Here is a 25,238-nt window from a genome sequence, read left to right as displayed (position 1 = left end):
TCAAATAAAGGTTCCAGTTCTATACAAGCTAAGTTCTGTCTAGTTTTGTATGGAGGGCGGCTAGAATATCTGATATCTAAGTTCAGACTGGATGAAGCGGTATTCTGACAGAAGCTCACAAACAGTGTGGGTCATGGTTCTATTACAAAGATCTTCTTCCAGTCTTTAGTTATCCACTGGTGGTGCTTCGTGGGCCAGGCATGCCTCTTTTTCTTATTATACCACCTTGGTAATGGCTTTCTTACCGCCACTGACCTGTGAAACCTGCAGCTCTAAGTCTTCTCTTCACGGTTGAAACTAAGACTTGCTTTTTTTTTCAGTATTAAGCAAGCTGCTGACTCTCAGAAATTTGTCCACTGATTCTGTTGCTGCTTTGGTTCTCCCAGACGTCCTCCTGTCAGAGTTTCCTCCAGTTTCAAAGTGCCTTGGTGTAGGAAACTGTACTCACTGACAGCTTGGCTTTTTATGCAGTTTCTCTAAAGAAAAGAGCTACACTTTTAAGGGTTATATTGGTGACTCTGTCTTTCTTTGTTAATTGCTTTTTTTGTCACCTCTGGCAGTTTACAAATTACCTTTGTACTAGTTCACTAGGTTTGAACTGTCTAAATTTAAAATGAAAAGTGAAAAAATGGAGGTGTCCTAAAACTTTAGACTGACAGTGTACATACCACATTCTGGGGGAGGGAATTCCACTAAAGAACCCTTTCCGCAATCGAAGGTTGAACCTACTTTCTTCTAACCACACATCGTGGCAGCGTGTCCTGTACAGGGACCTTAGAGTTAACAGTTTATCACGATGGAGTCACCTTTGATATATTTTTAGAACTTAAAGCGGAGTTCCGGCCTCAAATACCTTTTTTAACTAAAAATACCCCAATAATACTAATGCATCGCCCTTTACAGAACCGCTCTTCTCATACTTACAAGGTGTACAGTATGGGATTTTAGTCAAAATCTTACTTTTAAAAACGCTGTCTGGGTGTGGCCATCTTGGATGTGGGCATCTGAAGCCGCAGTGTAAGCTGCTGTGTCCTTCTTTCTGATTCCAGGGAGTGTTCTGGGAGTTCTTCCTGATTCAAGCCTCCTGGGAGTGATGACAAACAGCTCCCAGGATGCAATGCAAAGGCAGAAGTGATGTCGGTGGCCGTGGCCACAGAGGGGGGAGGAGGAAGAACAATCAAAAATGCCTTGAAAATTAGGTAAGGGACCCTCGAAAAAGATTGAAAATGCCCAATTGTTGATCAGCAGAGCGAGCACTCCAGGAATCACTAAAGTTGCAAAATAGGCTGGAAATCCACTTTAATCAAATCCACTACTAACTGGCTCTTCTCCAGAGTGAACAACTGTAATCTATGTCATCGGTCCTTAAAGCTGAAGTCTTTTATCCCCCATAGCTGAGGTCCTCAATCCTCTTTATTAATTTTGTTGCCCTTCACTGAACTTAATCATATTCAGTAATGTCTTTCCTAAGGATTATCTCTCATAAAAACCAAAACATTATTTACTGTATACAATTATATATTAGCTGCAGAGAGCTGAAAATAGTTCCTTCTGATCGTACACATTTTGGGGTACATGGACTGTATTTGTAGAGTATGAACAGTAGAATTCCAAAGAAATCTCCAAAACTGTTGTATGGCGCCTGATTGCAACAACCAAGAAGAGATTGGTCTTGTTGTCTTGACAGAACTGTTCATGGTCCATTTAACCCTGGTCACTTCAGGACACAAAACCATCCTGGTGGGAGGTAGGAAGGAACCTCCCCCCCAGGGTTGATTGGTCGAGGCCTAAAGTCCAGCCCAGATCCATAAATCAATATTATGGAGCACGGGACATGATCAAGGTGATTCACACAGAGCCAGACTATCTAACTGGCGAATCGTGGACGTTCTGGTCACAGGATAAACCTCGGTAAAGTTTATTTCTGTTTTTATCGCTTTCATTTTTATAGGGAATAGCCAACTTTGTATGTTCTTGTTGTCTTTTTTGTAATTCTTTTTAATTTGTATATTTTTTTTTATGATCTGCCCACTTTTGGGATATTAAATTATACAATTAATATGTGGCTTCTGTGTGCTAAGCTAGGGTTCATATCCCTGGAGAGATTGTGGCATTTTAGTGTCTATGTGCTCGGTCTACGTTCATTGCTAATTTGCATGCAATTGTACTGTGTGTTGGCAGGCTACCATTTGTTGTGTAGTCTGAGACCACTAAAATCAAAAAACAAACACAAGGGTGCACCGGCCTAGTGCATTATCCTCTATAAAGTTTTTATTGAATAAAAGGTATAAAAATACTCACAAACAGAGTCTTGAAGTTCAGAGGACGCTATACCTTGTGGTTCTGATGCGGATGGCACTGTATCCATTCTGATATGCTTTTATCAAGACTGTTTGTGAGTATTTTTATACCTTTTATTCAATAAAACCTTTATAGAGGATAATGCACTAGGCCAGTGTGCCCTTGTGTTTGTTTTTTGATTTTAGTGGTCTCAGACTACCCTTGAAAAGGTGCTGCAAGGCCAAAGTATCCAAGCAAAGCCAAGTAGAAAGTCTTCGGTAGCCGCATGAGTGTGGCTGGATGTGGTTAGAAGATTACCTCTCAGAGCGCAGAAGATAGGTGCTTTGCACTGAATTTTTTGTTTGGTCTACCATTTGTTGTGTGTCTGGTGTGTGGACAGTGGTGATTAACACCAGGGTTCTAGCTCATAGGAGAGCTGGAGGAATCCTATTAGTATGTGCTAATTATACACTGCTCCCCAGATTGTATGTAACATTTGTATCTGTTTGTGTGTGATCAGCTGGCTAGATTGGAGTGGAGTCTCCCTCTAGTGGTGGCCAGAAGTAGTGCAGGCTGTGAAAAGTGTATCACAGTTGGTCCTAATTTCTCAGAATAAACTCCCTCTCATTCCCTACTACCCAAGTCAAGGGCCTAGCCCCAGTTAGCTAGCCGCCATGGGCTTGTGTTCCATGACACCAGTTTTGTAAAAGGATAGAATGATTAATTAATCCCTGGAATGTATGCCATTTTTACTGCATGAGAGTAGTTTGCTAGCGTTGTTAGCTGTGGCTTGACATTATGTGCCATTGCTAAGTCTGTGATCTACAAGCACCCCTAGATCTCTTTCCATGAGTGATTCTCCCAGGATAGCCCATTCTAATGTGTATTTTTGGCACCCAAGTGAATAACTTTGCATTTCTCAATATTGAACCTCATCTGCCATGTGACTGCCCAACCCCCTATTTTTTCAAAGTCTTCCTGTAATGATGCTACATCCTGTGCCAATGTAATTTTCCGTCATAATTTGGTATCATCAGCAAACCCTGCAAATGAGCTATTGATTCCAACCTTTATATCATTAAAAACAAAATTAACAGCTTTGACCCCAAGACAGAACCCTGGGGCACACAATTCAGGGAATGAGGCATTCATCACTACTCTCTAGACCTGTTCATGTAACCAGTTTCCTATCCATGTACATATAGTTCTATTAACTCTAACAGATTTTTTTTTATAGATTAAACATTTATGAGTAACAAAATCTAGATAAACTACGTATACTGAACTTCCACCATATAATGTCTCACTCCCTCATAGAATGATAACAAGTTGGTCTTTGGCCTTGCAAGAAAGTTCTCTCATAATTCCATTCTGGTTGCCACTTATAATACCCTTATCACAGGACTGAGTTTCCTACCATTTCCTCTAATACCTTACATTCTATTGATGTTAGGCTGACTGGTCTGTAGTTTCCTAGTATACATCTCGCTATCCCCTAGGGCAATGCCCAGATCCCCATGCCCTTTGACAACTTCTTGCCTATTAGCCTTGAATTTGGACTGAATTGGCTTGAAAGATTCTACTCCCATTGACTTCAATGAGGTTTGGATTAAAATTCAGAACTTAGGAGCAGTTCAGCATCCCTGCCGGGAGCTGAACCCATGAATATTCAACTCAGCCCTACACACTTCTGTGAGATCTTTGATGTCTAATAAGGCCTGATTTCTGTGAAAAACATTTCCCGCACTCAGGGCAAGGATATAGCTTCTCACCAGTGTGAGATCTCTGATGTCTAACAAGGCGTGGTTTCCGTGAATAACATTTCCCGCACTCAGAGTAAGAATACGGCTTCTCCCCTGTGTGAGATCTCTGATGTCTAACAAGGTGTTGTTTCCGTGAATAACTATTCGAACACTCAGGGCAAGAATACGGCTTCTCTCCTGTGCGAGATCTCTGATGTGTAGCTAGTTGTGATTTATCTGAAAAATATTTTCTGCACTCAGGGCATAAATACGGCTTCTTCCTTGTGTGTGTCTTCTGATGTTTAACAAGGTCTGATTTTTCTGAAAAACACTTTCCGCACTCAGGGCAAGAATATGGCTTCTCTCCTGTGTGATGTACCTGATGTCTAACTAATTGTGACATCCACATAAAAGATTTTCCACATTCAGGGCAAGAATGTGGCTTCACCCCTGTGTGCAATCTCTGGTGTCTAACAAGGCTTCTTTTTTGTGAAAAACATTTTCCACATTCAGAGCAGGAATACGGCTTCTCCTCCATGTGTAATCCCTGATGTTTAACAAGGACGGATTTCTCTGAAAAACATTTCCCACACTCGGAGCAGGAATATGGCTTCTCCCCTGTATGACATCTCAGATGTCTAACCAGGTCTGATTTCTTTGTAAAACCTTTCCTGCACTCAGGTGAGGAAACTGGCTTCTTGACCGTGTGAGATCTGCAATGTATTAAAGGAAACCTTTCCCACACTCAGAACAGGAATGTTGCTTCTCACCCGTGTGAGATCTCTGATGTATAGTAAAACTTAATTCGGAGCTAAAACTTTCCTCATGTTCAGGAAAGGAACATTTCTCCTCCCTCTGAATTCCGGCACCATCCCTCACAGTATGAGGTTGTTCAGAATCAGAAGTATTCAATGGTCTATCTTCTCTTTGGCGGCCATGGAGGTAGGATGCCTGGGGAGACAGGAGACCCGGGCAAGCCGCGGAAGACAGCGGGGAGGGGGGGGCGTCCCCTCCCGCTGCCTTGTAATGACAGCCAAGCGGCTTCTCAGCCGGATCGGTTGTCATCACAAGACAGCCGACCGTCGGTTATGGAAGCCGGTACCGGGGTGATGCCTCTAGCTGCAGGGATCACTCTGGTACAACCACTTTCCGAAATATCGGTAACCTCAGGGGCCAATTCCGATATATCGGGGAAAGTGCATATCTGCCCCCGACATATCGGTAGTGCCGATAATCGGTCGATCCCCAGTACATACTCCTACTTATTTACAAAAAAAGGAAAGTAAATACACACAGACATTTGGAGAAATCCTTTCACAAAATATGTACCACACGGAACATCCATCATCAATCGTGTCATTAAGCAATGTGGATACAAGTCAAATACTGTGAATGATGTTCGCTGAACGCCGATTCAATCCACCCCCAATGACTGCTTACCATGAATGACTGCTCCCCAACTGAATATAACCAAATGGGTAGGGGCTTCACATTGACATACTTGACCAATTATGGACATGGTCATTTAAGGTTAATGATGTCATTTAGGATCCCCTGTGACATCAGTGACTTGGTCTCTTTGTTTACCTTCAGCTGTGGGGCCCAGGAACTGTCATTTGCAGAAAGTGAGCAACAGGATCGGATGTGTGGTTGTGTTTTTTCTTTAATTCATTGTGATTGACGTGGATCTGTTTTGCTGGCCGACAAGACTGATTTTTAATTTTGAAAAGGGGGCTTCCAGGCTCCAACAAGCCCCCCACTGCAGCCCCCCCCCCAACCAGCAGGCCAGGGTTGTGGGGAAGAGGCCTTCAGTATGTCCTTAGCCAGAGGTCTTCCCCCTGCAGGGTACACCCTTCCTGTTAAGGGCATGTAGCGTTGTATGCTTGTATGGTATGAGAGGGGGGCGCATGCTCAAACCCCCCCCCCCACTCCCCTTTCCGGGCTGGCCAGGCTGCATACTCAGATAAGGGTTTGATATTAATGTTTTGGGACCCCATGTGTGTTTTTATTTTGCATAGGATCCCCCCCTGAAATCCAATCCAGACCCTATGGTTTATTAGACATTGGGGGGACCCCACACCAGTTCCCCTTAAAATCCATACCAGCCCCTAATGGCCAAGCAGTAATGACAGTGTCCCTATTACTTTTTATCCCAGCAGGACTGTTAAAAGAAGAATTCCAGGCATGGTATATTATACATAGTTACATTGGATACCATACCCGGAATCCTTCTTTAATAGAGTTTTATTTTAACATTTAGGTACAACTCTGCTAAAAAGGAGGAAACAACCTCCAAAAGGCACAATCTGTGTTATATCTGTGAAATGATGAAATAAATACTGTAAAGGTACATAAAAGTATAGTCCAGCATAAAATTGCACCCAGCAAAACCTTTAAAAAAAAAAAATTGCATCCAGCAGCGCACAATATATCACCATATATTATAGACCATAAGATCCTCAAAGGGAACAAAACTGTCCTCAGACACAATAAAATGTTCTTAAAATTCTCCAGACAGTTCATAAGGTGCTGATAATAATGATCCCCGGTGCATAGATGTCAGTAGTTAGGCTCCAACCTTCACCACACCAAACGTGACCCCCCTAAGAGTGGGCACTCACCGGAAATATTATAAAAACACACGCCTGTAAGCATAGGTAGCTTGGATCCTTTACACCTTTGGATATCCACGTCACTACCAGATGACTTCCACATACGTATTCCAATTTAGGATTCCGATGTGTCATGGAAATAAAGATGGGGGCACAATAGCGTGATACTGTTTCAACATTTATTGCACAAATCACACCCAAAACACCCCAAATCCAATATGCTTACATATAAACAGAGTTTTTCAAGCAGAATAAAAGTAACCCATTGGTTAAGGCCAGCTCACCACGGCTGCATGAAGATAATCAAGACTCCACTGCTGCATGAAAATGTTCAAGCCTCCTTAAAGGTGAGATCCGGATGCCAGCCAAAGCCACTTGTGGTTACCAGGGAGACAGCATGCCTGTGTCCTGATGCGTTTCGTCCGTGTGGACTTCTACTGAGGACCAGGCAAGCTGTGAATTGCTCCCATATTTATATATGAATGACCAGGACTCTTCCCTGTGTGTGTAATTATTACTCCTCCCCTTAGGAGGAGTTTTCCCGCTCTAATTACCGCCAAAATGCACCGCTTCCGGTATCCACGATGTGTTATATCTGTGCTACTGTGCCTAATACTGCCAGCTGACCCCCAGAATCTACATAAATCAAGCCGATAAATTGTGTCTGCAGCACAGAGAAGGGGGTTTATCTGAAAGAAAAGAAGAAATTATGTGCAGGATGGGCATGTGTGCCATTATAAAAAATATATTGACATAACATCGGGGGGGGGGGGGGGGGTGTGAAGGAGAGAGGGGAGAGATGAGACAAAGAGACCACTAGCCCTATCTGTAGTCCCTCCTCTGCCCCCCCTGTCCCAGTCTCTGTCTGCGGTTGGGTGTGTATGATGCTCAGTACCTTCCATGCCAACATTAGGATGTTCATCATGGTAAGCAGTGGGCAGGGCCTGTTCTCCTTGATCCAGGGTACTCTGCTCCTTCCAGCAGATCCCTGGCTGTCTGTGCCTCACACTCGTCCTTGTCCCCCGGGCCCCCAGTCAGCTTGTCCTCAAGGCTGCTGTCACTGATGATGTTGGAGCGCAGAGGAGGAATCCAGGCTCTGGGAGGCGCCACCACACCGGGGATGCTGTGCCCGCTGCTGCTCATCTCTACGAGGGTCAGGGAGGCAGTGGAGCTTTTCTCCCTCCTGGGCTCTCAGGCCTAGCTGTCCTCGCATTTCGCCTTTCTCGCAGCTGGTTTTCTGGGGCCGATTGCTCGCCATGTTGAGATAGATGTCCGCACCCCGAGGATGCCACTGTTTGCTGCCCCACTCCTGCCGCCACCGAACTGGGACTCTCCATGACAACTAGGGGCTCAAAGGGCAGCTGCTCCGCTCACAGTCCCCCCCACAGTATGCCACTTTAGCAGAGTGTCAGTAAGCGGGGGGAGAGTAGGGAAACCAGTGGCTGTGGCCGCGCCCTAGGTGCCAGTCTCCCTAGGCGGCTACCTAGTTTACCCAGGGATAGCCCCAGCCCTGAGGACGGGTATGAGTGACTATTATCAAGCTGTTATTGACTCACATAACTCATCTCTCTCCCTACTCTGGACAAATCAGTGTGCAGTAACAGAGCAGAGATAACAGAAGAATATATTGTGGTAGTGGACGCAGATGTAAGCTACGGACAGGAGACACAGAGAAGATCTGTAGAGAGCAGGTGCAGAGGTGAGCTGTGGTGGGGAGGGTGCTCAGAGGTGAGCAGTGGATGGTGACTTTTAGTCCTGCAGTTAGAAGTATGTATTGTATGACCGCTTACAGTGTGCAATTATCAGGAGTATGTAACACACAAGCTAGTGTTTTTTTTTGGGTTTTTTTTTAGGACAGTCCAAGGGGGAGAGACAGGAAAAAAAAGGAGGGGCAATCTCCATAGATCTATTTGCTTTATCTGTGGTTTGTAATGCAACAAAGTCTGCGTGGTGTAACGTGCACGCGTGCCTGTGTACATTGTTTAGTTAACCTTACCTAGCTGGTTGTCTTTGTCAAATTACAAAAGCAATCTCTCATGTTTTTAAGTCCTCGACTTATTTTTTACTGCACCCCCCGATCAGACAGGCTAGATCAGGCCCTGGTTTTAGGTTTCCTCCTGGTACCCCGGTTTCCTCCCACACTCCAAAGACATGCTGGTAGGTTAATTAGCTCCTGTCTAAATTGGTCCTAGTATGCGTACGTGTTTATCAGATGATGGGGGATCTAGGTGGAGCCTCCGTACTGCTCTCTCCTTTACAATAAAGTCTCCTCTTACCCGGTGATGTGAGGGGCGGCTGATTCTCCATCATGACGTCCTTGTAGAGATCCTTATGTCCTTCTAAATACTCCCACTCCTCCATGGAGAAATAGACAGTGACATCCTGACACCTTATAGGAACCTGACACACACAATGATACAGTCACCATCCAGACACATCCCTTGTCTGTTACTGGATAATGTCCCAGAATTCCCAGCACCGCTCACCTCTCCTGTCAGCAGCTCCATCATCTTCTTGGTGACTTCTAGAATCTTTTTTTTTATGTTTATCTCAGGTGTCAGTGAGTGAGGTAGAAGCACTGTGATGGTCATATGATCTCCAGACTTCATAAGAGGAAAACTCTGTATGCAAGAAATACATTATTGATATATCACATTCCCAGAATCCTTCTCACTTCTCTGGTCAGGTCTGTGTTTTACTAATAGAGATAAGATATGTAATGTGACCTCCCAGAATCCTCACCTCTCCGGTCAGCAGGTAGATGATCTCCATGGTGAGGTTTAGTATCCTCTCAGTCATGTGACTCTGGTCCTCCTCCATCCTCATTGTTGTGATCATGTGATCTTTGTATGTGTATCTGTAGATGAAGAATTATTTGTACTGTATTACTTGTACAATATTAGGATGGGGAAATAAGGGGTTTATAGGCAAGCTGCCCTCAGTGAGAACTGGTACATGTATATGGAGCTGCTTCCCTCTAGTGTCTGTCAGAAACCCCAGAATGGAGGACCGTGATATGTTTTAAAAGTAAATTTCCAGAAAGTAGAAACAGAATTGGACCACATGACCTTCCATGGCAAGAGTTGCTGCTGCTGTATTTCATGCATAACAGAAGCAGAGACTATTAGGCAAGTGTTCCTGTCTTCTAATACTGTTTCTATTGCAGGTCTTTGTGTATCTAAAGTCTGGTGACAGAAAGGTCTCTTTCCTATTGTTATTATCTCACATGCACAGTGGCAGATAGCTAGGCCTATGCTGTCGTATGTGTGTGGTGGTCACCTTGCAGTTTATTATTAGGTGAACCTCTTTATTAAAACAGAATTTATACAAAGTTCTGTTAACTTAGTTTACTTCTGTCCCTTCTGGTCTCAGAGAAGGTGGGGGTTCCATATCCTTACCACTGTTACAGTTGCTGGGTGCAGGAGGAAAAACGGTTGATAGGAGTAAAGGGGGATGATGGGTGAAGGGATGAGAACTGTGGATTGGGTGGGGGTGGTGCTAGGTTTAGTGGCCAGAGCTAGGGATGGGTGGGGACAATGGCCAGAGCTAGGAATGGGTGGTGGCAAGGTGCAAGTGTGAGAGGTGTGGGTAGACCCAAGGTGCAAAATTGAGAGCTGTAGGTGGGATACATTTTGGACAGTGGGTGCAGAAGTGAGATGTACAAGTAGGCAGAGACGAGATGTGGAGGGAGGTTACCAAGGTGAACTGAGTATGGGAACACCAAGGTGAGCTGAGGACAGGAACACCAAGGTGAGCTGAGGACGGGGACACCAAGGTGAGCTATGGACGAGGACGCCGAGGTGAGCGGAGGATGGGGACGCCAATGTGAGCTGTGGACGAGGATGCCAAGGTGAGCTGTGGACAGGGACGCCAAGGTGAGCTTTGCACAAAGACGCTAAGGTGAGCTGTGGACGGGGACACCAAGGTGAGCTGTGGACGGGGACACCAAGGTGAGATGTGGATGGGGACGCCAAGGTGAGCTGTGGACGGGGAAGCCAAGTTGAGCTGTGAACGGGGACACCAAGGTGAGCTGAGGACAGGGACACCCAGGTGAGCTGAGGACGGGGACACCAAGGTGAGCTATGGACGAGGACGACGAGGTGAGCGGAGGATGGGGACGCCGAGGTGAGCTGTGGACGAGGACGCCAAGGTGAGCTGTGGACAGGGACGCCAAGGTGAGCTTTGCACAAAGACGCTAAGGTGAGCTGTGGACGGGGACACCAAGGTGAGCTGTGGACAGGGACACCAATGTGAGATGTGGATGGGGACGCAAGGTGAGCTGTGGATGGGGAAGCCAAGTTGAGCTGTGAACGGGGACGCCAAGGTGAGCTGTGAACAGGGACGCCAAGCTGTGCTGTAGATGGGTACGCCAAGGTGATCCCTGGACGGGACGCCAAGGTGAGCTGTGGACAGAGACGCCAAGGTCAGCCGTGGATGGGGACGACAAGGTCAGCCGTGGACGGGGACGCCAAGGTGAGCTGTGAACAGGGACGCCAAGCTGAGTTATAGATGGGGACGCAGAGGTTCGCTGTGGAAGTGGACGCAGATGTAAGCTACGGACAGAAGACACAGAGAAGATCTGTAGACAGCAGGTGCAGAGGTGAGCTGTGGTGGGGAGGGTGCTCAGAGATGAGCCGTAGAAGTGAAAGCAGAGGTGAGCAGTGGATGGTGACTTTTAGTCCTGCAGTTAGAAGTATGTATTGTATGACCGTACGCTTACAGTGTGCAATGATCAGGAGTATGTAACACGCAAGCTAGTGGGGTTTTTTTTTTGTAGGACATTTCAAGGGGGAGAGACAGAAAAAAAAGGAGGGGCAATCTCCATAGATCTATTTGCTTTATCTGCGGTGTGTAATGCAGCAAAGTCTGCGTGGTGTAACGTGCACGCATGCCTGTGTACATTGTTTAGTTAACCTTACCTAGCTGGTTGTCTTTGTCAAATTACAAAAGCAATGTCTCATGTTTTTAAGTCCTCGACTATTTTTTACTGCACCCCCCGATCAGACTAGATCAGGCCCTGGTTTTGGGTTTCCTCCTGGTACCCCGGTTTCCTCTCACACTCCAAAGACATGCTGTTAGGTTAATTGGCTCCTGTCTAAATTGGTCCTAGTATGACGTCACGCCTGGCCTGCCAGTTGTCAATACTGCCGTGATCTCGGCTGGATAGCTGAGATTGTTTGGTTTTTTTTTTATTTTTAGGCTTTCCAGCCTGTAGGGGAGAAGGGAGGCCTTATTGACCCCAGATCTCCCCATAAAGAGGACCTGTCATCCCTATTCCTATTACAGGGGATCCCTCCATAAAGAGGACCTGTCATCCCTATTCCTATTACAGGGGATCTCTCCATAAAGAGGACCTGTCATCCCTATTCCTATTACAGGGGATCTCCCCATAAAGAGGACCTGTCATCCCTATTCCTATTACAGGGGATCTCCCCATAAAGAGGACCTGTCATCCCTATTCCTATTACAGGGGATCTCTCCATAAAGAGGACCTGTCATCCCTATTCCTATTACAGGGGATCCCTCCATAAAGAGGACCTGTCATCCCTATTCCTATTACAGGGGATCTCTCCATAAAGAGGACCTGTCAGCCCTATTCCTATTACAGGGGATCTTTCAAAAAAGAGGACCTGTCATCCCTATTCCTATTACAGGGATCTCTCCATAAAGAGGACCTGTCATCCCTATTCCTATTACAGGGATCTCTCCATAAAGAGGACCTGTCATCCCTATTCCTATTACAGGGGATCCCTCCATAAAGAGGACCTGTCATCCCTATTCCTATTAAAGGGGATCTCTCCATAAAGAGGACCTGTCATCCCTATTCCTATTACAGGGGATCCTTCCATAAAGAGGACCTGTCATCCCTATTCCTATTAAAGGGGATCTCTCCATAAAGAGGACCTGTCATCCCTATTCCTATTACAGGGGATCCCTCCATAAAGAGGACCTGTCATCCCTATTCCTATTACAAGGGATCTTTCCAAAAAGAGGACCTGTCATCCCTATTCCTATTACAAGGGATCTTTCCAAAAAGAGGACCTGTCATCCCTATTCCTATTACAGGGATCTCTCCATAAAGAGGACCTGTCATCCCTATTCCTATTACAGGGGATCCCTCCATAAAGAGGACCTGTCATGCACTATTCCTATTACAAGGGATTTCTCCATAAAGAGGACCTGTCATCCCTATTCCTATTACAGGGGATCCCTCCATAAAGAGGACCTGTCATGCACTATTCCTATTACAGGGGATCCCTCCATAAAGAGGACCTGTCATCCCTATTCCTATTACAGGGGATCTCTCCATAAAGAGGACCTCTCATCCCTATTCCTATTACAGGGGATCCCTCCATAAAGAGGACCTGTCATGCACTATTCCTATTACAGGGGATCCCTCCATAAAGAGGACCTGTCATCCCTATTCCTATTACAGGGGATCCCTCCATAAAGAGGACCTGTCATCCCTATTCCTATTACATGGGATCCCTCCATAAAGAGGACCTGTCATGCACTATTCCTATTACAGGGGATCCCTCCATAAAGAGGACCTGTCGTGCACTATTCCTATTACAACGGCTCCATTCATCCCCCTGATCCCATCCTGGCTCCATCCATCCCCCTAATCACATCCCGGCTCCATCCATTCCCTAATCCCATTCTGGCTCCATCCACCCCAATCCCATTTTAGCTCCATTCTTCCCCCTAATCCCATCCCAGCGTCATCATTCTCCCTGATCCCATCCATCCCCCTGATCCCATACCAACTCATTCCATCCCTTGATCCTATCCCAGCTCCATTCCCCCCTCACCCTCTTCCCCATGATGCCTCCCTCCTCTGCCCTATGCCTCCCTCCTCTGCAAGTGGAGTACATAGAACAGAGATCACAGACCTCAGATCAGCTGCATCCTGGAGAGTGGTGTGCTGCTTCCCCCCCCCCCTCCTCCCCTGTATACAGGAAAACACAGAAAGAAGGAGGGGCGGGTTCAATGCACTCCACTGTGCACTGTCAGAGCAGCCAGGTAAAGATGCCGGCTGAAATGTTTTTCTCGCGGCGTGCGGGATCAATTTCCGGGACGGTCCTGGTAAATTAGGGATGGTTGGGGGGTATGCCTGCCTACAGTGTTATCCACTTCTCCCCCATTATTGGCTGATCTCAGTCCCCTTTTATAGTAAGGGGCAGGGTTAATCTACCTCCCTCCCATTATTGGCTGCTGTGAGCCTGCTGTCCCAGGTCATTCACTAAGCAGGACATTATGGGTGAGCAGCAAAATTAATCAACCACAAATTCAATCAAAATTAAAATCCTTGAAATAGGGGTCAAATTTCAGAATAACCCAAATCTAAATATTAATTGCTAGAAACTGCTAAGGTGAGAAGTAGGGATGAGCAGATGGCTTGGTCAGAATTGACCAGATATATCCACATTTGGTCAAATATGTCACCGAAATCTCTGCCCATCTCTCATTAAGTGGATGACAGGGTAGCTGTCATTCGACTAAGAGTACCTTTGGGTACAGTCGTGTGTGCCAGATATTTTTTTAGTTAGTCGCCAGGCAGTTGGCATTGTGATTGATGATGGATTTACAATGAGCAACTCTTTGGGGGATGTTTATTTTTTATTACAAGACTTATCAAATGTTTGGGTTTATTTCTAGGTTCCAATTCTGTTCTTTTTTTTGTGAGTAAGTGGAGGTACTATGTGGGGGGGGGGGGTGTTATCTGGGGGCCACTTTAATATTAAAGAGAAGTGGGGAACATTCACCCTCTTACTCCATAGGAGATAAGGGATGAGTGAAGAGGGATATCAATAGTGTCCGGCATAGAAAGACATTACAACTCACATAAAAATTTGTATTTATTAGTATCAAAAAATGTATGTAAAAAGTACAACAAATAACTATAATATGGAGTACATCATATCATAAAGTGTATCTCACAGAAACAGTTAAACATCAGATGTGGGTCATTCTGAGCCTGGATCTACGCGTTTCGTCCACGGAGGAGGGCTTCTTCAGGATCCCATAACAGATATAATAGACACCCCTTCAGTGAGAGATGAGGAGAGTAAATGATTGCCCCGGTCAGCAATGTTATCGTGAAGTGACCAGAACTCGGATATACTCCACAAAGAGCATAAATATGTATAAAAACAGTATAAAGCGCAATCCACTGACATAGACAGAATGCCCTTAAATTGATCAGAGATGAAAAGTGTGCTAGCTAGCATTCACTATGTCTATGCAGGCACTGTGAAGGTGTGCAACTGAATGAATAAACCAATCCCTCAGGGGGTCACAGATAAAGCCACTTCTGCCTATTATATAGGACAGAGAGGAGAAATGATCCTCTGATAGAAAACAGCCATATATACACAGGAGCAGGACTGCCCACAAGCCTCCCTCCTCGCCGCACACCGTCAGCAGAATGGACAATATTAAATATGAATATTAAAGAGGTCTTCCAGACTCCAATATGCACCTCAATCCACAGTCCCCCACGAACCACCACGAACCACTAGCCAGGGTTGTGGGGCAGAGGCCCTTGTCTTCATCACCATGGTGACAAGGTGCTTTTGCACCCTCCATATTGGGGGGCATGTGGCCTGTTTTTATTATTATACAGGATTCATATAGCACCAACAGTTTGATTTCAATACAGAAGGAATAGGAGGGCTCTGCTTACGATCTAAGGGAGTCCGAGGTGGTACAAAAGGTAATAGCTGCAGGGGATGATCTGATGGAGGTGACTCGAGTACTGGTATTGTTTAGGAGGAGATGGGGGCATACACTCATCCCCTTTCCTGTCAAGCCAGGACACCATGCTCAGATTAAGGGTCTGATATAGATTTTTAGGGGAACATCACCCAATTTGTTTTTTTTTTTTTTTTTGGAGTGAGGTACTAGTGCATCTTGTATGTATTTTGGGAGGGAATCTACACAATTTTTTTATTCATTCTTGGCATACCATGTGCTAAAGCAACATTTACAAAGGAAAAAACACAGCATAAATTGCCAGCAAACAACATTTTAGTGCCGGATTCTTTAAAAGATTTATGGTAATGTTTTTTTTCTTTTTTTTAATTGGTCCAATGATGCATCTGTGCCCCGCTGGCTCTAAGATTGAGAACTGAGCGATCAAACGCCGCCGAATGCTCAGTTCTTAGAGCTCTGTAAGTAGAGAGCCGGTGACTGGAAGGCTAGGCTGTAAAGGGGGGGTGGGAGCAGCCGGTTTAGGCTCCCAGACTCCATGGTGCCGATCCAGGCATGTGGGCAGATCACGACCATAGGGTCACGATCTTTGCAAGCCTGGGCCGGGTCTGTGACTTCAGCCTGCTGTCTGCTGAAAAAGGGTCACAGGAGTGCAGAACGAACTGCGCTCCTATGATCCACAGGAGAAGTACAACTAAATGAGCTTTGGCTGTACTTCACCGTAAAAAACAAAAAACCGACCCCCCACACAGACCCCCCATAAAGGTCTTCAAAAAGACATAGCTAACCCTTGGAGGGGTCTGTATGATGTTTTTTTGTTTTCAAAACAAAGAAGCCGGCAGTGAAATGTCATTTGCTTGCAATTCTAAATAAGTTTCTTTGCAATATATCAGTGCTGCTGCAGCACTTTCTGTACATCACAGAGATGTCCCATCACATTTTTTTGCAATAGTACATGTTCCTCAGGGCAGTGCCCACCCACCATACTATTTTTCGACAGCCCCCTGACTATTAGCCCAGAAATTTGACAGATTTGGCTCCCATTAATAGGATTTGGGTTTGGCATCCGAATGGCTTCGAAGTTCACTGAACAACACTCCAACCAATCCAGTGCCGGACTGGCCTACCTAATTTCCCTGTAGTCCGGCAAGTTCCCCCTGCCCTGGGGCTGCTAAAGACCTGTTAAAAAAAAAATGGCCGCGGATGGCCGACATGCGCATTGAGCATGCGCCACCGCCGCTCGGGAAAGCCCCTACACGTTCGGATATTCCTGGGCAGACGGCACGTGCACGGTGACGCACTGGCGCAGGGCGGCGCCATATTTAAATGTAAGGCGTCTCACCAAAAGGTAAGTGAGACTCCTCAGGAGATGCAGTGCTGCGGGCATGGTACAGGAGATTCTGGTACCATGCCCGAAGCACTGCATCTCCTGCACTATGCCAGCAGCCCTGCATCTCCTTGTACCATGTCCACAGCCCTGCATCTCCTGTGCCATGCCTGCAGCCCCTGCATCTCCTGTGCCATGCCTGCAGCCCCTGCATCTCCTGTACCATGTCTGCAGCCCCTGCACCATGCCCGCAGCCCCCTCACCATGTCCGCAGCCCCTGCACCATGTCCACAGCCCCTGTATCACCTGCACCATGCCCGCAGCCCCTGCCCAATGCCTGCAGCCCCTGCATCTCCTGTACCATGTCCGCAGCCCCTGCATCTCCTGTACCATGTCCGCAGACCCCGCACCATGCCCGCAGCCAATGCATCTCCTGCACCATGCCCGCAGCCCCTGCACCATGCCCGCAGCCCTGCACCATGCCCGTAAACCCTGCATCTCCTGTACCATGTCTGTAGCCCCTGCACCATGCCCGCAGCCCCTGAATTGAATCTCCTGCACCATGCCCGCAACCACTGCATCTCCTGCACCATGCCCGCAGCCCCTGCATCTCCTGCACCATGTCTGCAGCCCCTGCATCTCCTGCACCATGTCCACAGCCTCTGACATCTCCTGTACCATGTCCGTGCAGCCTATGACCACTTCCTTTACCATGTCCGCACTTTTACCACTTTTAACCCGAATTTGCTCATATATATATATATATATATATAAAGCCCTATGCGCTTTCATATCTGTCTTATCTATATATAATACACTCTTCAAATCTGCTTTAAAATGCATGTTTTTTCCTTTTATGAACAAAAAAAATGACGTTATGCTGTTGGGCTGGTATAATAATGCTATGGGGCTGGTATGAAATTATTTCCAGGGCTGAATTTCTTTTTATTTTTTTTTAGGGCTGAATTTTATTTCCAGTCTGGCCCTATACCAATTTCAGGACAGTTCATCTCATCCCTAGTGAGAAGGTGACACATCTGTAAAATAAGGACAATGTTCCGGTCTTGTAAGTGGGGAAATGTTGTGACCCTGAAGGGGTTAATCTAGGTTTCCACACTATATATGTGTGTATCATCACCTGCTGGAGATAAAAGACGTCACAGTGACTATGGAGGAAGAGGACGGACATGACGGGGGGTTACTGGGTGTAAATAGAAAATAAGATCTTATTACCTCCTCTGTTGCCACTTCCAGCAATGTCTTCTCTCTACTTCTTCTCAACTCACCTCAGGCTCTCACTGGAACTTCCTGTCTGTACCTGACATCACTTCCTGTCTGTCCTTGACATCACTTCCTGTCTGTACTTGACAACATTTCCCGTCAGTTTTCCACAGAGACTGCCTGTCTCTGTATTAGTGACATTACCACCTTGTGAAGCTCAGAGGAACTGCAGTCCTGAGAAATGTCTCATACTGTGAACACGGCCTTGTCATTGTTTCCAAGTGTCTTCAATTTTGCAGGACATTCCCAGAATTTCGACTACTGTCCCAGCCTGTCCTAATCCCTCAGGTTCCAGGACTCTGTACAGAGTGGCAGTGAGGAGATGACAGCTGGAACACTCCCCGGGTTCCATCACCAGGCACTGCAATTATAGCGGACTGTTGGGAGCAGTGATCTCCTTTCTGACAGTAAAAGTATAACTCCGACATCAGCAGAGAGGCAGCGGGAATGTGTGATCAGGTATCACCACTGACCATTAATGCTGGATTACACTAAAGCCCCGTACACATGATAAGAAATTCGGAAGGGAAGTTTTGTCCGACGACCGATCTGCCGATTTTCGGATTGTTAGTATATATTGTTTTCGACAGCCGACTCCGACTTTTCGGCTGACAAAATCCTGATGTGCATGCTATAAAATTTTTGTTGTCCGTAATACAACGTCCGATTTTCGACTCATTAGCACAGATTTCCACGGAAAAAAATCTTAAGAGCAAGACTAGGCATGCTCAGAGACGAAAGAACACATACAAAACAATCCAACACATGACATAACTTCTGAAGTAGAATTGTGTCGTACGGGAAAATTCGTATGAAAATAACCTCTTCACTTTCCACATCGGACTAGCATGCCACAAAAAACGGAGGACAGATCGGTCGATAATCTGATCGTCTGTACGGGGCTTTAGACTTTGTTCTCAGTGACACAGATGACCCTCTTTATGTCTTTGTGTCTACCTCGAGACTCTTCTTTGAAGAGAGCAGTCTCAGCAGTGCCAGCGCAAGGGCTCCAGCCTGGACCTTTTCCGAGAGGTGAAGGTGGGTCAGAAGGGTAGAGGGAGCCAGTGGCTAAAGAGACAAAAAAACCGCTCTATGGAGTGCAGTCCTATCTACTACCACCTCATGGGTCTCCCTTTCCTGCCTGTGTGTGGAGTAGGATGCTACTATCACTTATTAGCCGCCCAAAGTCTGTGATGTCTCAGTTGTTATATGGAGTCCATCAAAATTGGATAGTCATGGGTGTTTGCCATTTCTATTTTTGACAGGCCATTTGGATCGTCCTTCATATTGACTGATGAAGATCTGCATTATTGGTCAACGCGATTGAAAATAGATTTACATAGTGGGACTTTTTTTTTTGTTAAAAGAGGACTGTCAAAGGTGTGTGTTTATTTGCACCTAATCGTCTTTTTTTTAACCACTTGCGGCGGTCAGCCCCTCCTGGGCAAAGTGACATAGGAGTACGTCACTCGCCCACGAGCCTCTAGGGGGCGAGCGCTCCCGCACCCCGCTCGTTCCCTGCTTTCCCCGTGCGAGTGACCGGCGGCTCCGATGTCCGCCGGCCACTCGCGATCTCCCGCTGGAGAGGGAGAAAGGCAGGCGGCTGATGTAAACAAAGCCACCTCTCATTCTCCCCTGTGTAACTGCAGAGACTATATGATCCTGCTATGTAGGATCGTATGTCTCTGTGGTTACATCAAAAGCCACGCCCCTTGACAGTTAGAATCACGCCCCTAGGGACACACTTAACCCCTTGATCACTAATAAAGTTAACCCCTTCCCTGCCAGTGTCATTTTTACAGTAACAGTGCATATTTATAGCACTGATTACTGTAGTAATGTTACTGGTCCCCCCCCCCCCAAAAGTGTCATAAATGTCAGTCAGGGGTCCGATCTGTCCGCCGCAATGTCGCAGTCCCGCAAAAAAAAAAAATAGCAGATCGCTAGTTAAAAAAAAAAACAAGAAAAATTACATAAATCTTTCCCGTAGTTAGTAAGCGCAATAACTTTTGCGCAAACCAATCAAAATCCGCTTATTGCAATTTTTTTTACCAAAAATATGTAGCAGAAAACAAATTGGCCTAAAATGTTAAAACATTTTGATTTTCACTTTTTTTTTGAGAATTTCCTATAAAAAAAATTTGAAAAATATTGTTATTTTTTCAAAATTGTCGCTCTTTTTATGTTTATAGCGCAAAAAAATCAAAATCACACAGGTGATCAAATACCACCAAAAGAAAGTTCTGTTTGTGGGAAAAAAAGGACGTCAATTTCATTTGGGTACAGCGTCGCACGACCGCGCAATTGTCCATTAAATTCATGCAGTGCCGAATCGCAAAATAGGACCTGGTCTTTGAGCAGCCAAAATTTTCGGGGCTTAAGTGGTTAAAGGGGGTTTCCAGCTTCCGGTAAGCCCCCCACCCTCAAATCACCGCATCCACCAGCCTGGGAGGCTCATATGAGGCTGGTATCTGCCTCCCCCCCCCCCGTTCCTGATCCCAGCTCTCTGCACCCCTTCTTGATCCATCTCTCTGGTGGTTCCTTGCATCTCCTGTATTCCCCTGCTTATTTGTGTTATCCCCCTCCAGTGTATATAATGTATTATAGTTAGGTTGCTAATTAGATATTCTGTCGTTTGGTTAACTGTTCACATAAATTTTCACTTTGGCCTTGTATTCTGTTTGCTGGTGTTGGATGGATTTTTGATTCATTATAATTAAACCTTACTTTACACACTTTCAGTTAAGTGCAGCTATACTGGAACTAAACTGGTCACCCTGCTGTTACTGGATACCAACAGTCGGTATCCTAACAACCAGCAACAGTTCTTACACTTGTCGACTAGGTGTCAGGGAGGTGGTTGCAGAGCATAGTCCAAATAGTCGAGGACAAGAACCCCACAGCTAACTCCACACATGTGTAGCCCTTTTATTGGGGGGTTATGAGACATGGTGCACCCCAAATTGAGCTAAACTTGTAGGTAAATAGGAGAACCAGAATCCTTGCGAAGTAGAAGAGTGCGCTTGATAATAAGGTTGGCAGTGCCTCCACCAAGGACAGAGCATCTGTGAACAGAGGGGGTTCCCTTCCCGGGAAATTTACCAGTAATCTAAACAAAGTCATTGGGAGCAGAAGAATTATTGCAACCAGCATAAAACATTATCTGTAAGTAAAAAGCTGCAAACAGTATAGAGATAACACCAGCTTTATATTAGAAGAGAAAATAATAACAGCACATACATCCAATGTACAAACAGATATGATCAGCAAAGAACTCGATAGGAATCTTGGTGGAATTGTGCACATATACCCAGGTATATGTAGTTATTAAAAGAGATACTTCCAGAAGACTGTTGCAGGAAAGTCCAGTTGCAGGGGCCCCTTAGGATCATGTGGCAAATGTCTTTGTGTCAGATACGCGAAGACAAGATCTGCAGTATTGGAGAGATCCTCCAACTGTTCTCCATCCAGCCTGGATTGGAGCTTCTCACAGGCAGAAACTGTGGTGTGGCACTGGAACTGTGGCATTGGAACTCAAGAGACAGCCTGAGTCTGTCACAAGGATTTAGATAAACACTCAGAAGTTGCAGTTAAAGTGGAGTTCCACCCTAAAATGATACTTACCTCCATCTTCTCGCTCCGGGTCACCTGAAAAACAAATGGATAATCCCATTTTTTTTTTTTTTTTTTTTACTTACCTCGTAGAGAAGAAAATATACTTACCTTACTTCCTTCTTCCTCCCCTCGGCGGCCACGGCCCGTCGTCACTTCCTGGCTTTGCAATGATTCCTGGGAGCTGAACGTCATTGCTCCCTGGAATCATTGCTCCTGCACCGGCCCCGACGTCAGTTCCGGGGCGCGTGTATCATTCCCTTCTAAACAGCTTCTGGGCATGCCCAGAAGCTGTGGAGGGATGACGCGTGCGCACCGGAAGTGACGTCGGGGCCGGTGCAGTGCATCGTGGGACCGAAGAAGACGGAAGAGGACGCAGAAGAGGATCGCGCTGGCTTCAAGCTGCCCACACCTGAGATGGCAGCGCTGGACAATACTTTTTCAAGGTAAGTATTTGTCCTAAAAGGTAAGTGCAACCCGGGACAGATCAGAGGCTAGCCATTGTGGAATGTACTAGCCCTGACTGTCCCGGGGGTATTTTTATTAAAAAAAAGTATTCCAGGGTGGAACTCCGCTTTAAACTATTAGATCATAGGAATACTTGCATAATAGTCCCAACTGGCTTGGGGTTAACAGCATGGACAGGTATCTGGCTGAGACTTTCTTACTCTCTCAGTCCACTTCTCTCCTTCTCTCATATTTTCTCCTTCTGGGGTTTTAAAACCAATGACCCAAGACCAGGAAGTGCATACCGTACATAATATATTTGCAGATATTTAAAAATGCAGACAGTGGAGGGCAGTAGATCCCTACACAGTTGTGGCTGCATAAATCTCTGGTAAAGCAGTCCAGGCATATGTAAGCAATGCCATCCTACTTGAATGACTGTATTGGTGAATCAATCCAGACAATGTCCATTGTCCACCAATGTGACTGGTCAGGATAATTGTATGGTTTGATCACCGCAGTGCTAGGAATCCCGGTGGCTCATGGGGTTCCAACATTTGGATATCTGCTGCCTTAACGAACTGCAGGTTTTAATTGTTGCACCTATTAGAGAATCGGATCTGCTGGACAGCCTGTTTTCAGATCCCAGTGGTGGGGCAACCAGCAAGTTACCAGATCCTACAACAGGGCAACCAGCCAGTAACCAGACCCTGCAACAGGGCAACCAGCCAGTAACCAGACCCTGCAACAGGGCAACCAGCCAGTAACCAGACCCTGCAACAGGGAAACCAACCAGTAACCAGACCCTGCAACAGGGCAACCTGACAGATTCCAGACCCCAGTGGCAGGGTATCCTGCAGTTTGGCCGAAAGAAATCTGACTCGTCTTCAGACAGTGATGATAGGAGAGCTTCCTTTTGGATGTATCCAGCACATGGGTCTCTGTTTAGAACTTTTATGATCAAGGCTAGGCAGAGGGCCTGAAGGCTGCTTCTTAAGAGAGGGGAACTGTCAGGGCCTGAATTACCTGCTGGTAGCACTGTGGTTCTCAACAATGAAGTGTGCAAGTCTGGTATCCATCAGTAGATGTCTTCCAGCAGATCCTAGTCTCCACCTGATAATGGTTGCTGGGAAGGTAGATAACCCCCTCTCTTGCTACCTTTAGTGCCTCAGTGTTTTGTCTGTGTGCCACATAGCTGGTTATTGACGCTCTGCTCTTGACCTTGGTCTTACTGCTGACCGTAATCTTGCTCCTGACCTGTATCCTGCTACCTCATATCTACATACTGTACAACAGATCTTAGATAAAGAAACGCTGCAGTGACAAAGGAAGGTCATTTTGTGTGCTGTCAAACGGAGTCCCACCAAGTTAGTGACATATGCAGGGACGTGTTTCAGGGGCTGATGAAAGGGAGGAATGGCCCAAAACACATCCCTCCATCCAGCACTAGCTTCAAGTGTGATGTCACACCTGTGGCTGGGACTCCATTTGACAGCGCTAAGCATAGGCTACCCTAATGGCACACTTATTTTCAAGGCAGTTTTTAGATTTTGCCTCCCCTGCAGACCCCACAGCCACAAGGCTATGGATTTAGGGAAGAGGCTCTTTTCCTCCTCCACAGGGGAATAAGGTGCTTTGTCAAGGAAGATCCCTCATTTTAAGGATATGTGGCCTGGTATGATGCAGGAGTGGGGGGGGGGGGGATACACATGCTTGTTGCCTCTCCATTCCTGGCCAGCCAGACTGCATACTTTGGGATAGACCCAACACTTTTCCCTGTTTTTTTTATATGCGGTCTACCCTTCCATACCCCACTTGAATGGTCTGGTATGGAATTTGGGGGAGACTTCATGCCATTTCTTTTTTTGGAGGGGGGTTTCTTTTAAAATCCACACCAGATCCTTATCAAGGATAAGGGCCTGGTATTGATTTTGTGGGGAGTCCATGCCTTTTGTTTTTTTGTTGCACCAAAGCTAGCAATGACCTGTGGTCACTGGCATCCTAGAAATGGACAATGCCATCAGTTGCTCAGATGTGGCCGGCAATCCTTCCCAGCATCCATTGGTTGCTGGGACACAAGTGACCTTTTTGTGTGTATTTTGTAGGGTCTCCCTTATAATTAGAGATTGGTTCAGGCATGTTCGGGATCCTAGTCCCAACCCACCTGCCTGATCCCGCCAGGATGCCAATGCTGCACACCGCTAATCACAGGCATTGAGACATTTCCCAGTCCGCAGATGTCTCAATGCCTGTGATTAGCGGTGTGCAGCGTTGGCTTCCTGGTGGGATCAGGCAGGTGGGTTGGGACTAGGATCCAGAACACGCCTGAGCCCATCTCTACTTATAACCCTCATGATATGGATGAAGGAAATTGCCATTGTTTACAAACAGAGAGAAGTTTACCAGGAAATGTAGTTTAGACTCAAGCAGTAGGTGCGTTTACAATGAGTTGCGCCAGTCTAAAATGTATTTTTAGGGCGTGTCAACCCTCTTTTATTTAGTGTATTTCTTTTACCTATAATAAATTGCCCATACGGTATTACGCTATGGTGTCTTTTGGTTTATCCCTTTTCACCTAACCATGAGTGGGGATTCCTGGGCATTTCCGTGTGGAGCGATTTGAGGATACCTACCTACACCCAACCTGTGATCCAGAGACGCTGCAGAGGTTCCCATCATTCGGGGCTGTGGACACCTGTATATTCAGCTTGTATGACCCATTTGCTGTATAGTATTCTGGGTCCATACCATCTGGTGAGCATATCTGTATTCTCTTGGTGTGGGATTTATCACCTCTTCAAGTCACATTTTTCTGTGTGGGATCATTTCTTCAAGTCACAATTCTTTCTTTGTGGATTTATTGGACTTTTTTTCTTTATTTGTTCTTTTTTGGACTTTCTTTTCTATTTATGAATTTTGGCTCCACTTTGGATTGATTATTCATATGTGTTAGCATTTATTTGTGCACATTTATTCACCATATTTTTAGCGCTGCACTATATATCTATTTTATTCTGTTACCATTTTTGTCGGTTGGAGTGCTAGCAGCTATTTCCACTTACACAGTATCGAGTTACTTTATTTTTTGTGTTAGCGCAGTTTGATTTACATCAGTACATCAGTTGCCCACGCAGGTGGAATCTTTCACATAACATACATAAATGAAAATACAAAGCCACCTGGATCACTTGTTGGCAACACTGTTCCTCCTTTTATCAGTCCCTT

General features: G+C 45.9%; 2 protein-coding genes across 2 annotated transcripts in view; both read right to left on the bottom strand.

Moving 5' to 3' along the window:
• LOC309550683 (uncharacterized protein) overlaps positions 1-25,238 on the bottom strand; it is a 3,164,715-nt gene that overhangs the window by 2,541,213 nt on the left and 598,264 nt on the right. The window lies entirely within an intron of this gene.
• LOC309550027 (uncharacterized protein) lies at positions 3,961-4,638 on the bottom strand (the record flags this gene model as incomplete). The annotated part of the gene is made up of 1 exon (XM_082250498.1): positions 3,961-4,638. Exon 1 carries the CDS (start codon positions 4,558-4,560, stop codon positions 3,961-3,963), a length of 600 nt encoding a protein of 199 aa, XP_082106624.1. The 5' UTR covers positions 4,561-4,638.

Source organism: Pelophylax lessonae (assembly GCF_965119305.1).
Source record: "Pelophylax lessonae genome assembly, chromosome: 3".
Lineage (NCBI taxonomy): Eukaryota > Metazoa > Chordata > Amphibia > Anura > Ranidae > Pelophylax > Pelophylax lessonae.
Note: the sequence above shows the minus strand (reverse complement) of the source record. Positions and strands in the feature narration are given on the sequence as shown.